Consider the following 14,445-nt stretch of genomic DNA (forward strand, 5'->3'; position numbering starts at 1 on the left):
GATGCAAGTTTCAAATATCAAATCGATAGACCTTTTCAATTCAACAAGGGGACATTAATTCTGAGAGAAAACGATCGAAGAAGATTCTCATATCAAATGGACAAATTGTACATGTTTAAATGAAATGGTAAAGAATTTAATAAATCATGCAAAGTTTAATAAAAGAATACAATTTGATTATCACACCAATGATATTATTATATTTATGAAGGAAAAATAAAAGAAATTATATGAAGATTGATATTTTTTTAAAAAAAAACTATGAAAATTGAATTTTATGAACAAACCAACCACAAATCAATGTGGAATGGACTAGTGTTCCCGCAGACGCTTCAAACCGCCGTCAGCCACCTGAACGCCACCTCTCACCACCGCCGCGGTCTTCCGCTTGCGTTCTAAGGACGAAGAACCAACGGGCAATGCGGTCGACCTCTTCGACGTGATCCGAACCGGCTCGGGCTCGCCGGAGTTTATCCTAAGAGGGAAATTCAACAAAGCTCTCGCACCCCGCATCTGGAACGCCGCCCTGTCATAGGCCAGCGCCGCGTCCTCCGCCGTCTCGTACGTCCCAAGCCATACTCGGGCTCCATTCTTCGCAGGGTCTCTTATCTCCGCCGCAAACTTCCCCCAGGGCCGTCGCCTCACTCCTCTGAAATGCAGCAGCCTCGGCGGCGACACGGGAAGCGCCACCATTTCCTCCTCCCTCTGTGGCGGCGCTCCGTGAAAACTTATAATCTGGGATGTCGCAATTTCCAGTCCCGGCTCAGCCTTAACAGCCGAGGCCGCGGCAGCGATGGGAGGCGGCTGCTGCAGCCACCCTGCATTGGCGCCGCCGCTGATTAAGCCGTACAAAAACATGTCATCGGAATCATTTTCTGTTTCGCCGGGAAAAAACAGTGGGTTCTGAGAATCATCGAGCAAATGTCTGCTAATGGTTTCGAGAACAGCAAGATCAGATTCATAATTACCATTTTCATACACCATTATGCAGAGATGGATAAAATTAATTCAAAACAATGACCAAAATATATCAAGAAAATTCAATGGTTTGATCCGATAAGAGAGCTCAAACACTTATATGAGACTGACTTACATGCGACGGGTCAATCCGTTAAAAAAAATTAACCCGTAAGTTGACATCCGGACCATCATCGCAGAAATCAACAACTCACTCACCGCTCCATCTCGAATCAATGGGTTCGAACTGAGAACCTCAGGGCTTCTTCATCTTCTTTACTGTCGTCGCCTATTTCATCCACAACCAATGAAAATCGAGATCTGTGTAGCAACTATGCTGCTGCTTTTCTGCGTAATTTGAAGCTCGTAGTCTCTTCTAAGCCAAGAAGAAGCGCCGCCTCGAGGAGATGAGGGTTCAAGTCTCCGGTGGTGCAGAAATCCTACGACCACATATCTAAACAGTTCAGACAAGAAAATCTCAAAGATGGATGTGAGAAACATTTCTCCTTTTGCCCTTTTTAAGGATTTCAGTTGTATTATTATTGTTGGGATATTGGGAATTTAGCCATCATCTTTGTGAAATTCGTGGGTCTTTTGTTTTTCTTGTTTTTGGTGTGTGCGGAGCTGACTTATGAGATGTTTCTGCGTGCGGGTTTGTGTTCTTAGTTGCCTAAAATTCTCGAGTAATAATGTAAAAACTCGTTCTTTGGATGGAAAGAACTGTGTTTTTTATGGTAATTGGAAAAATAGCTAAATGAAAGATGGGCATTACTAAGTTTGTCTATGGAAAAATTATGTTACTTGAGCTGGTTTCTTGTTACTCGGAACAGAAGTAGGAATATGTGACAATTATATAAGGTTGAATGAGCTATCTTATCTTCTTGTTTCGATGCGATTTTTAGGTCATAGAACTGTGCCACCAGTAAAGTATGAGCTTTGATTGAAGTTTGATATGGCCACTGAAAAAAATTAGCTTCCAAGGATTGATGAATCCAGTGGTAATGGAAGACGGAAGAGATTTGAGTGTGTGAGTTTGTGCATGTTCTAACAATATTTGAATTTTTTCTTTTGTTCTTGTTCTCTGAATCCATGCTTCGTGTCTCTTATCATTACGACGGATTGTGTTTTGGAATATTTTATTTTTTTTATTGTTTTATTTTTCTTATGTTTGTCAATTTCTACAGGCTAGCTAACTACTGAATGTAATGTCTACAATGTTAATTGTGTTTTTCAGTCATATTATTGCCAGTTGAAGTTGGGAATTTTGTTGCCTGGCAGTGGTATAGTTGCAACCATATTTGGAGCGACCGGGTTTCTTGGACGATATGTGGTGAACAGCTTGGTGAGTTGCCTGCTATTCTGCATAGTGGTTTTTCAGCTGAATTTCTGTAAATTTGTGCAAAAGTTCGATACTTTATAACCAAGCTCAAGTTTTATGATGTTTCATCCATATTTCACCTACTCCTATCCTTTAGCAAAAGATGGGGTCTCAAGTATTAGTATCCTTTCAAGGTTCCGAGGATTCCCACCACCACCTTAAATTGATGGGTGATTTGGGTCAGGCGAATTCATGTATTGACTTTACCCTGTCCATTTAGTTGTGGTTGTTTTCGCTTGCAAAACATATGACTTGGTGTTCTTCACATCCTTAATTTGCAGATAGTTCCTATGAAATACAATCCCAGAGATGAAAATTCCATTAAGGCAGTGATGACAAGGGCTAATGTTGTTATTAATCTTATTGGTAAGATGATATTGCCACTCATATATTGTGAAAAATTGTCTCATGCAACTGCTTTATGTTTTAAACGGCCTGCCAAATCTCATACTGGACCACTTCTTCCTCGTAGCTCGACAATTTGTCGCCTGAAGCAAATATTAAAGCGGCATCAGAGAATTGTGGCAAAAAGCTATGGATCAATGCTTGATTCCTCTTGCCAAGACCTGACATTTTCTTCCGACTCCAACACATTAATAAACAACTATGATGATTACCTCCTGAGAAGCTTTGGCAATGCTTGTTTCAGCAAATTCTGGGTAAACTTAGCCAACTCAAAGCTACATATTCCCCACTTTTATCATTCTGTTCTCTGCCTCGTTTTACAAATCTTTTCCATTCAATGTAAATATTTACACTTCCAAGACCAGCAATTTTGGTTATCTTCAGACTTGAACAACTGAAGGATTTCCGTTATTTTTGTCTGCCACAGACTGTTGTGGGAAACCTCATGGATTCAAGTGCCACAAGACAGTTGGAATAACACGTGCGAGCTGGGTATGACGATGCCTGGACTGCACAAAGTATCTCTCAGGCAGACATGCTTGCAGAAGCTTGGAACATTATGAAGCAACTTTCATGAATTTCCACTCACTTGCAGAAGATGAATATCGGGATGTCAAGCATAGGATTAGGGAGCAAACGAACCGAATCGAGCCGAATAATGGTAAAATTTTAAGGTTCGAATTCGGCTCGCTAAGAGTATATTCGAGTTCGAGCTCGATTCGAAATTCAATAATTTCAAATATTTTGGCTCGAGTTCGGCTCGAAATGAAGTTCGAGTTCGAAATATTCGAACCTATTCGTGAACTATTCGGATATTATGGTTCAAAAGCTCGAAATGTATATATATTTATTATATAATTATATTATATTAATTAAATATTAAGGCTCGCGAACTATTCGCGAACTATCGAACAATGTAATTTTGGCTCGAGCTCGGCTCGAAAAAAAATTCGAACATGTTCAAATTCGGCTCGAGTTCGATAAGCTCGAATACAAATCAAATATTTATCGAGCGGGCTCGTAAAGCTCACAAACAAGTTCAGTTCGTTTGCACCCCTACATAGAATAGATGACGACAAAGATGTTATTGAAATATAATTTTTTGTAATAATTTTTATGTTAAAAGTATTAGTTTTCATGGTTAAAGTATTATTTTGTATGTTAAAAATATTAAACTATAATATATATTTATTTGACTAAAAATATTACTTGTAGCTCAAAAGTATTAGTTTTCACGAAAAAAGTATTACGTTTTATGTTAAAAGTATTAATTTGTAATATATATTTATTTAATTGAAAAATATTAATTTTAATGTCAAAAGTATTATTGTTTACTGCAAAAGTATTACTTATCAAAAATATTAATTTGTATTTATGTGTATTTCAATAAAATTAATACTTTTTAGATCAAAAATATTTATTTTTCCCAAAAAAATGAAAAAATATTAATTTTTATTAATGTTTATTTGATTGAAAAATATTAATTTTTAGGTCAAAAGTATTATTTCATTGAAAACATATTACTTTTTATTTTAACAGTATTAAATCAATAAGTATTACTTTTATGTCAAAAATATTAATTTTTATCATATGCTTATTTAATTAAAGTATTAATTTTCACTGAAAAAATATTAACCTTTATTTCAAAAGTATTAATTTGTTATATATATACTCATATGATTTTAAAATATTATTTTTTATTTTCAAAATATTAATTATTTGAATGAAATTATTATTTTTTAGATAAAAAGTAATAGTTTTTTTTTATTTTATCAAATATTACTTTTTTGATCAAATATGTCAAAAGTATTAATTTTTATTATAAAAATATTAATTTTTATGTCAAAAATATTAATTTATATTATAATCTTATTTGATTAAAAAATATTATTTATTAGATCAAAATATTATTTATCACTGGAAAAATATTATTTTTTTATTTCACTTTTGATCTTGTTATGTTTTCTCGCTTGTTAATGTATAATTCGAGTGAACGGATAATTCGAGTACTTTCCGCTCATGAAAACAACTTTGATGTTCATAACATGCAACCACAAATCATTGTTTAGAGAATGTGGAATTGCATGTGACATTGTCGACTGGTAAGCAGAAATAAACTCCAATACAGAAGCCTTCTGGTTCAAACTCCAATTTTTCATCTTAAAATCGACTCTTCAATTCATTGAGAATATAACATCAAATCAGTCTTTCTTCAATGACAAGCATGAGATATTCACAAATCTAGACTAGATGTGTTTTAAACAAAAAGAGGATGAATGAAAGACCATAACGGTGAACTTACTTCTCTAGTATAGTAAGAAAATGACAGTAAACGAAATTAGCCAATTTACCCGTTGAGAGTAGGGGTGTAAACGAGCAGAGCTACTCGTGACTAGCTCGGTCAAAGCTCGAGTCGAGCTTTGAAACTATGTGACGCGAGCTACTCGATAAGCCACATATATATTAAAAAATAATATAATATTTATTTATTTATTAATATATTTTTAATTTATATATATATATAATATAAAAGCTCGAGCTCGAGCTCAAGTACTAGAACTACCACTACTAGAAAATATGCTTTTAATGACATTTAAAAGTGTCACGGCATATTACTTATCATGACACTTTTGATATAGTGACATCAAGTAAAAATGTCCTCTATAGTGATGTCTAAAGTCTTATGACATTTTCTAATGTCACTATAACATAAAAATAATCACACTATCAATGTCATGAATAATTGTTATAATGACAAAAAAAAATGTCACCGTAAGATTTGTAATGACATTTATAAATGTCATTTTTTCATATAATATAATTCACTAAGATTTGTAATGACACTTATAAATGTCATTTTTTTCAAATAATATAAACGCATTACCATTTTTTAGGATATTTATAATCTTTTAATATATTTTTAAATACATCACACATTTAATATTAAAAACAACTCAAAATAAAAATCATAAATTATTGATATTTATCGAAGTACTTGATCGAAACAACAATTATTAACAACCAATGTTTAGATACATAGAATTCATACAAGTCTTCTCATAATGTATCAACAAGCTACCTTCTCAAAATCTCAAATGTATCAACAAACTAAGTACACTAAAATCAAATGACTTAATAATAACAAGACAAGCCAACATGGTTCTTCAAACATCCTTCACCATCTGGACAATGCTATGATGAAATTCATTTGGCCACAAGCTTGGCTTAATCTACGTGAAATTTTGATCAAATTGAGCCTCCAACCAAGATAAAATGTAGACAACTTTCAGAGAATTCACAAGTACCCCATCGTAGCTGCAAAGCAGGAGAAATAAATCAAAATACATATTCTCACTGTTTCCCTTGCTCCTCAAAACAACTTTGTTTTTTGTTTCTTGGGCATATCATCTTAAAGATTTATAGGCCTGAACCAATATCAGTTCCATTGGAAACTAAATACTTAATACTCAGACATCTTTAACAACTGAAGCACAAAATTAATACGAAATACATCTATCTTAAAATCAATAATTCAGTGCATACTTTAGCCAATCTATACCAAGCTTCGCATTCTCATCTGGTGAGGTAATGCTGAGAGGAAGTCCTTGGTCTCTCCAAATAGCATGTACATGACCATATTCAGGTTAGAATACCTGAAAATACCAAATATAAATAAATCTGAGCCAAATTATGTTACCTTGGATTTTAAACACCATCACTTGCTTCATGTAAAGAAATATACAAAAAACTTTAAGCCTTCTTGCTAATAAACAAAAACTATGAAGTTATTGAGCAAATCCTATGTGAATTCAGACTCAAACGAACAAAAAAAATAGAATAATGAAATGCTTACCAACGCAAGCTTCGGTTTTCTTTACCCAAATCTCATAACCTTTCTTGAAGCAACAGTCTGGTTGACTTCATTGACTTCCTTCTGAAACTTAGCCATGATTCTTGAAGGTTCAAATCTTATATCTTCGCCAAAATCCAACTCTTTCAAATGGTAAAGTCCCATTTCCAAAACAACCCATTTCCAAGCTCAAACTAAGATCATAACAATTAAACAGAACATATGGATGAACAAAAAAAAAATACAGCAATGGAATCAGTACAAATTATAATAACTCTATTGACAGATCAAATAGAAACAAGTCAACAACCCATTTCCAAGCATCCAACCCTTGAACAAAACATGGAGATGAGAAGAGCAAATAAAAAATGGTCTAATGTTTTAATACAACCTTTATTTAATACTGATTTTAAGGCTTCTAAGAATACTTGAAGACATGAGTTTATAAAATCTACAAAATACATGCTGTTCTCCAGATTTTCAACTATAAAAAAGTTTATTTTATGAATTCTTGCTAAAAAATTATCACAATAGTCCAATAATGACGATACATTGAGAATTTCCAACAATATCACATCATATAAAAATCATATACAATATAAGAAGTTAACACATACGAAGTTAACACATTTTACTGAATTTCCGAATCGAACTAACATGAAATCGGGCAGTGAAAACAATCCGATTCAACTCAGAACTTACCAACAAATCTCTGTTAGTCACCATCTAAGGACATGTGAATGCAAAATTAAACAGGTTTCTGAACACATCTCAAATATAAACATAAATAAAGTTACACCAACATCTAACAAGAAATTGAAAAGTCACAAGTAATTGCCGATGATTAGGATAAATAAAAAATGAAGTATTATACCAAGTGGTCTTTCCTCTTTGCGTACCTGTTTAACTGTGACAATTTCATGATTTCATCCCAAGCAGCTATATAATTGTTTTCCAGATGGATCAGAAGCAGAGAATTAAATCCTTGGACAACAGTTGAAGTTGCTGGCTGGACAGAAAAAAGAGCATGTTACGAAACAAATTCTATAAAATATGTCGGGTGCAGATTCTCAAAAAATACAAGTTTGACAGGTCAAGAATAATAGAAGCAGTAATCACTTAGACAAGCAACATAAAAATTTATGCCAGGTCTTGACTACTTGATCTGATCGGATCGAGTCGAACTAGGGCAGTGCGGTTCTTGATAAATTGATAAATTAATTAGTCTAGTTTGAAGAACATAGCACCAATAAAATCTCACTGGGCAGCTTGCTAAATCAATGAAAAGATACTGGAATCGACTTTAACACTTCATGAAAACCAAAACAAAATCAAGAACATACCCAAGCAAGATGGTTGAAGAATGGCACGGTGGTTTTGCTGCTGAAAAACTCAATTCACCGCTGGAAAACAAGTTGTTCTTTGTCAAAATTACAACCTCTTGAAGAAATCAACAATAAATCACTCGAACAGAGAGCACAAAACTTGCGACCCAGGGCTACGGATTGCCAGAGATGTGAGAAGAAATAAGAACCTCGGCGGGGGCAGAAGGAGAGGATGGCGGCGCTGGTGACAGATGGTGCAAAAGGCGATGATGGGTGAAGATGTCGGGGGTGGGGGAGGGTCCGGCGGAGACGAATTCACAGAAGTGAGATTGTTGGAGCTAGCGGCGAGAGAAAAGATTAGGGCGCTGAAGGAAAAAAAATTGAGGATGCTTAGGCGCGGTGATTGAAAAATTTGGAGAGAGATGAGAGAAAAAAAATTAGTAGGCGTGAAAAGTGTCATATTTTTAGTGACATTTTTTAATATTGTCATGATAATATGCTTAATATGATTTTTATTTTATTAATTTTTTTATTTTTAATTAATGTCATGATATGTATATATCAATGACACTTTTAAAAAAATGTCATTAAAAAAGTGTCAGAAAAGCCATTTTTTCTAGTAGTGTACTCAGGAGCTAGAGCACATATTTTACTAGTCGATCGAGCTCGAGTAGTAACATATGGGCTAAAGCTTAAGCTCGAGTAATGTGCTATTTGAGCTCGGCTCGATAACACCCCTAAGTTACAGTTTGAATCGATTCAAGGCCTTTTCAATTATATGCAATATTTATTAGAACGAGAAACAACGAGAGGGGTGTAATGTTTTACATTTTTCTCCGCATGAACACGCGTGAGGCGTCTGACTAGAAACCTCTACGTGAATTGGTTTGTAAAAAGCGAAAATATCGATGCCATCCATGTGGGTAGTACCCATGGGTGGCGTGTCACTTTTTACTACCCACGTGCGTGGCATCAACACTTCAGTAAAAAGCCCCTACGAGTTTTTGCAATGTTCTGTCTTCCGGTTGAGTAGATGCTACCCGCAGGGTAGTGCCCTGCGGGTGACGTGGTGACTCATGATTGGTTAAAATTCGTGGGCCCCACATGAGACCTATTAATTTTGACCAATCATGGAGTTACACATCATTCGCAGGATAGTATCCTGCGGGCGGCATGTACTAAATCCATCCTGAGATGGTGATAACAAAAAACATTAGGATTTCCCTTTTTCCAAAAGCTGAAGGTAATGAAAAAACAAACTGAATTTCAGTAGTACTGAAGTGAAATTCAGCCAAAAGCTTGACGTGGAAAAATGTGCTAACTTCAGCTTTTGTGTATAAAATCACTGCCATAAGCTACATAAATCATGATGTCCCAGGAAACTCATGTCACTATTACTTGGAAAATAAAAAAAGCAGCTGCAATGCAGACTCATTTGAATCATCCAATTCATTTGAACTCGTTGAATCCAATCCCGGTTGAACATTATCTGTGCAAGACTTGATGATTTAAGCATAAGAAATTTAGAATACACATGAGGCATAAATCCCATTTAGCAAAATGACCGTACACCGTCCCATAACCCTTAAACGTATGATCGGCTCACCCGTGCGAGTGTTCTTTTGCATAAATCCCATTCACATTGCAAAATGACCGTACACCCTCCCATAAACCCTTAAAGGTATGATCGGCTCACCTGTGCGAGTGTTCTTTTGCATAAATCCCATTCACATAGCGCTATGACAGTACACCCTCCTCCATAAACCCCACCATAAGAAATTTAGAATACGGCATAAATCCCATTCACTGTGCCACCCTCCTATAAACCCTTAAAGGTATGATCGGCTCACCTGTAACATATTCTTTTTTTGGGTGTTTTTTTTGGGTGTGCAGCCCAGCGATGTACTTTTCCGGCGCTCCGATTTCTACGCGTGTGTGTGTGTGTTTTTTTTTTGGGGAGATTATTAGCTGATTTTTTTTTGGTGTGTTTTTGGGTGTTCTATTTAATCCTTAACCGTGGCTAAAATATTTAGCTTTTACCTACAATTTTAGACTTTTAGCTATGATTAGTTACAATAAATTTTTGTAGTCTTATCTAATATCAAATCCTTACCCATTCAACACAATCATTTGACCATGTTTCTTTTTTTTTTCCATTTTTGTTCAGGAACACTGGAAAAAAATGTCAAGGTAATTTCTAGATAAAATAACCAGAAAGGGGCAACATTGACTCCTCACTAGATAGACGTATTTAATTACTTTTAAATAATATTTGTAGTTATATTTGATTTAAAAAAATTTTACAGGCATTTTGAGGAACTGTTGAAGCATCATTTGCGTACATACTATTACCGTGATGGAATTGTCTTATTGCTTTACAATTTCCCCCATGAACGGTTTTTATCACCCGTACGCAATCAAGGATGTACTGGAAGTTGTGCATTTGTATCTGTGATAACATGCATTGAAATGTTGTTCAGAATGCATGATAAGATTATTACGGCACCGGGAGGATGGATGAGGTTGCGAAATTATTTTTTGGATATAAATGAAGTATATAATCATTTGTATTTAAAATTTAGTAGTATTCCCGACGCCCTTGAGCGATATCTGGATCCCGCTAATTTAAAAGGAACTTGGACGGAACATGTCTTATTTTATATGATAATTTTCGGGGTGCAAGCAATGTCCAATTGTGTAAATCCGTCCTATAGAAATTTTATGGCTAATTACGACGATAAGGTACGATTTTATCATATACTTTTTTTTAGCTATTTAGAAATATATAGTTAATTAACTAAATATTTTGTTTTTATAGGCACAAAGACATGGAATACTATCATACAGGATCTTGGAAAAAGCAGATGTATTGACATGCGTAGCAACATATCCAGTTATTGCAGGGATCTATTTCTATGATAGTCTAAATGGTTATGATCAGGTAAATACATAATATTTCTTTATTTATTTGTTTTTTTATATTCAATAACATAATATTATTTCAATGTTAAGGCAATTTATGATGGTCCATCAGAAAATGAGAAAAGAAAGAAGCCGAATAGTCTACATAATATTGTCGTTGTGGGAAGCACGATAATACTGAAAAAGGGGGAGCGCAAATTGTATCTAATTTGTCAAAACTGTCATGGCAATACTAATGGATTTCAAGGATTCTTACTCCTGCCATTTGACTGTGAGCATTTATTCACGGAATTCTGGTTGCCCATTGTGGACGCACGCATGAACAATCTTCCGTTCAAGGGTATTACAATAGGGGTAAAAGGAAAAAGAGAATGGACCACTACAATGAATTACGCATCTTGCGTTTATTTTGAAGAGGTATTGATTATATAGATTGATATGACTGTTTCCTAGTTTTCATTTTGGTTTGGTGAAACACTACACTGGTATAAATGCAACCTTTAGAGTAAGTTTGAATACGGAAAAAGAGGAATATAACTACATTATCAAAGGCTAAATTTCTTTTTCATTGTTTAACCTTTCGCTGGCATATGAAGTTTGGATGTCAATTTTTGTTATATATTTTTAGGATAGAGATAAAACATTGAACTTAGCTGACAATGAAGAATATTGTCCTCTCATACCTGAAAGCGAAGAACATCAATCTGCTTACATGAGGTACTTTAACTTGTCTATTATTCTTGTCATTAATTAGTCGGTATCTATATATTTTAGCTTTAAAACTACCTTCTTTGGAATAGTTTTGTGATATTTGTTGTCATTACTGTGTGATGTTTGCGATTAGCCATGTGTTGAGTACTTGTATGGTCAACTTTAAGGTTTTATTAGTTGGAAAGTCATATGTTTTATTTTTATTATATTTTATTATTATTACAATTTTTTTTTTAATTATCTTTTTGGCTTTTCTTTTTGGGAGATGAGCTCATTAAAAAATCTAATGGTTAAGTGGCAGAAAAAAAAGATTAATCCTAAAAAAAATTTCATTATACCGAGATTATGAGCTCATTTGGCAAACTTGTTCTCTATCCGTGTACAGTGATCCATCTCTCCGCGTAGCATATATAGATGAAGTTGAGGTAAGAGAAGGTGGAAAAAACCAGAAGGTATACTATTCCGTATTTGAGAATCTTGATCAGGTGAATATTGTTTTCAACTCTGAATTTAACCCCATGAATTAGTTTGGGCTTTAGCTCTGATTCAGTGTAAGTTATTTCCTTCTGAAGGAAATCTATCGTATAAAGTTGGCTGAGTCGGCAAAGGTAGGGGAAAACAAACCTGAAATTAAAAATCATGCGATCATTTTCAATCGTGGAGAAGCTCTGCAGACGATTCATATGAACGAGGTAAAATTGAAGTCTGAATTGAGCAATTTACCAACAGGTCTTCCCATTCTAAAGCCTTTGTTTTTAGGACAACTACTTGGAAGAAGCCTTCAAGATGCGCAATTTGGATGAGGAATTTAATGAGGACCATGGAGTGCGACCGCCATCCATCCTGGGTGTTCGCGAGCAGATCACAGGAAGGTTGGATATTAACTAAAAGTTCCTATCAATTTTGGTTCTGTTTCAGGTTTTCCTCTCTCATATCTTTCACACATTTAATTTCAGTGTTTCGTCTCTGGCTTGGTTTATGTCAAACCAAGAAGCAAGTTCAATTTTCTCATTTCGGGACACACATTTAGATTCTGGAGTTGAAAATGGTAAGCTAACATACGAATTAGTGAACGATGACTACATCACCCTTAGTTGACCCAAATCATTCATCTATGTGAGATTTACTTTGGTGGATCTCCTGAGAATCTATAATAAAACATGCTAAGTTTAAAAGCTTACAGTGGCATTCGTTGTTCATTGGTTCATAGGTCTTGGTTCTTGGGTACCGGTGGAGATAATCCATATATTGGATGCTTGCGTTGAAATTCCGCAACTTGGGGTGGTGAGGTCCCTTAATATTCATGTCAGTGGCGCCATCGGGAGTATACTCGTCAGCACCGAAGACTATAGTAAAGTTTGATTTGCCCCTCTCGGATAAACTTTTCTGCGTTGTACGTCCAAATTTATTCAGTTTAATTGATTAGATTTATCGTAAATCTTGATATTTTTCTTAAAAATAATTATCTGGTATGAATTGTGGAAACCATGGAATTCTGCGCCTATGACAGTTTTTTTTTATTTTTTTATTTTTATAATTGAAATTTGTTAATATATATCAATTTTCATTTGCTTTTTATCGGTGGTGGTAATTATGTTGTATTATTGCCCCGCCCAACGGCAACATAGATTCATAACAAACACATGTTTTGGCCGAAGGAAGTTGGGATTTTCCAGTTCTTTTTAAGTAGGAAGAATGTTCTGGATTGCCAATGAGCCCTTGGCCCAATGGTTAAGGGTGAGGCCCTGAGATCAATTGGTCTTAGGTTCGATATTCGCTGATTGCGGGTAGGTTTCCTAATTTATTTAGGTAAATTTAAGTAGTTTCATCGTTCGAGATAAGCAAGTCTCGAGTCCATGCTCAAGTCCCGTCGAGTGTGCGGATAGTTTTATTATTTTGTATTTTCTTGTAGTTGTAATATTGATGAATCATTGTACTTGTACTCTAAAAAAAACGAAGAATGTTATGGATTCTTGGAGTAATTTGAATATTTAAAGCACGTACATAATGCCTTAAATGTGATGTCATCTCGAAGCTGTCAGAGCTTCATATTATATTTTAAATCTTACAAAGATTCTGGACTTTCTAAAAATATGTTTCTATAGTAAATGAAAATTAGTAATATAAAATGTTGTAGAATCTTAACATGTTACCCTTGGCTTCATATTATACAGCCTATGTTGGTTAACTGCAACAAAAAATAAAGTCAAAAACTACGACACATGCATAGCCAAATGATAAAACCTAGGACGACCTAGATATATAATTCAATCCCTTAGATCAACGTTCCGAGCGCAATTCTGGCAAACACTACCAGCCCACTCGATCCAAGACATATAAACTTTTTTTATAAAAATTCTTTTACTATTAATATTTATTTTAATAGTATTTTGGAAAATAGCAATATTGCACATCTTAATGGAATTTCCTGCTCCATCCCTGGAAATAACAAAAATTAAAATAACTAATATAACGCAATACTGCATGTACGATTGCATTGCATAATTTGTATGAAATGCTAGTGTTTACCATATGCCTTGCCAATAGGATTATGGATCCAGTGTGTCATTGGTGAACAATGTTATAGAAAACGAGACTAAACGTAATGAAGCCTGAAACAGAAAAACTATACAATTTGTTCAAAAGTTATAAAAAAAATGATGCCAATTCAAAAACTAAACTTGTATAGCGCAAAACAACAAGTCAGTTATTTAGTTGAAACTTCTAATTTGGACTTCAAATCTATATCAATTATAAAAATGTGTACCAAGATCAAAATTTTCATTTTGTATTGTCAACTTTAATTTGTCATTGGTTAATTGTGCACACTTGATAAATTTGTGAGAATGTTTTTGTAAAATAAATTATTATAGTAATGTCAAAATTGACATAGTATA

At 34.4% G+C, this 14,445-nt stretch overlaps 3 protein-coding genes and 1 long non-coding RNA gene across 5 annotated transcripts; 2 read left to right on the top strand and 2 right to left on the bottom strand.

Moving 5' to 3' along the window:
• Positions 1 to 263: 263 nt before the first annotated feature.
• LOC140883317 (ethylene-responsive transcription factor 1A-like) lies at positions 264 to 1,000 on the bottom strand. Its single transcript, XM_073289738.1, has one exon. The coding sequence runs from the start codon at positions 982 to 984 to the stop codon at positions 313 to 315; it is 672 nt and encodes a 223-aa protein (XP_073145839.1). The 5' UTR covers positions 985 to 1,000; the 3' UTR covers positions 264 to 312.
• A 77-nt stretch (positions 1,001 to 1,077) lies between these two features.
• On the top strand, positions 1,078 to 3,617 carry LOC140883318 (NADH dehydrogenase [ubiquinone] 1 alpha subcomplex subunit 9, mitochondrial-like). Its single transcript, XM_073289739.1, has 6 exons — positions 1,078 to 1,447; positions 2,192 to 2,299; positions 2,433 to 2,529; positions 2,617 to 2,701; positions 2,808 to 2,994; positions 3,168 to 3,617. Exons 1-4 carry the CDS (start codon positions 1,442 to 1,444, stop codon positions 2,646 to 2,648), a joined length of 243 nt encoding a protein of 80 aa, XP_073145840.1. The 5' UTR covers positions 1,078 to 1,441; the 3' UTR covers positions 2,649 to 2,701; positions 2,808 to 2,994; positions 3,168 to 3,617.
• Positions 3,618 to 5,731: 2,114 nt separating this feature from the next.
• Positions 5,732 to 8,343, bottom strand: LOC140884718 (uncharacterized). 2 transcript variants are annotated; one of them, XR_012150705.1, is made up of 5 exons: positions 7,934 to 8,343; positions 7,490 to 7,599; positions 6,594 to 6,784; positions 6,284 to 6,393; positions 5,732 to 6,055 (listed from the first exon to the last, which is right to left on the bottom strand). It is a non-coding gene; the product is annotated as an uncharacterized lncRNA (long non-coding RNA). The 2 variants fall into 2 exon arrangements; XR_012150704.1 differs by having other exon boundaries at positions 6,594 to 7,599.
• Positions 8,344 to 11,065: 2,722 nt separating this feature from the next.
• LOC140885195 (callose synthase 5-like) lies at positions 11,066 to 13,287 on the top strand. Its single transcript, XM_073292140.1, has 7 exons — positions 11,066 to 11,254; positions 11,466 to 11,554; positions 11,934 to 12,033; positions 12,121 to 12,240; positions 12,308 to 12,420; positions 12,505 to 12,596; positions 12,759 to 13,287. The coding sequence occupies exons 1-7, from the start codon at positions 11,156 to 11,158 to the stop codon at positions 12,908 to 12,910; spliced, it is 765 nt and encodes a 254-aa protein (XP_073148241.1). The 5' UTR covers positions 11,066 to 11,155; the 3' UTR covers positions 12,911 to 13,287.
• Positions 13,288 to 14,445: the final 1,158 nt, after the last annotated feature.

This window comes from Henckelia pumila, chromosome 2 (assembly GCF_033568475.1).
Source record: "Henckelia pumila isolate YLH828 chromosome 2, ASM3356847v2, whole genome shotgun sequence".
NCBI lineage: Eukaryota > Viridiplantae > Streptophyta > Magnoliopsida > Lamiales > Gesneriaceae > Henckelia > Henckelia pumila.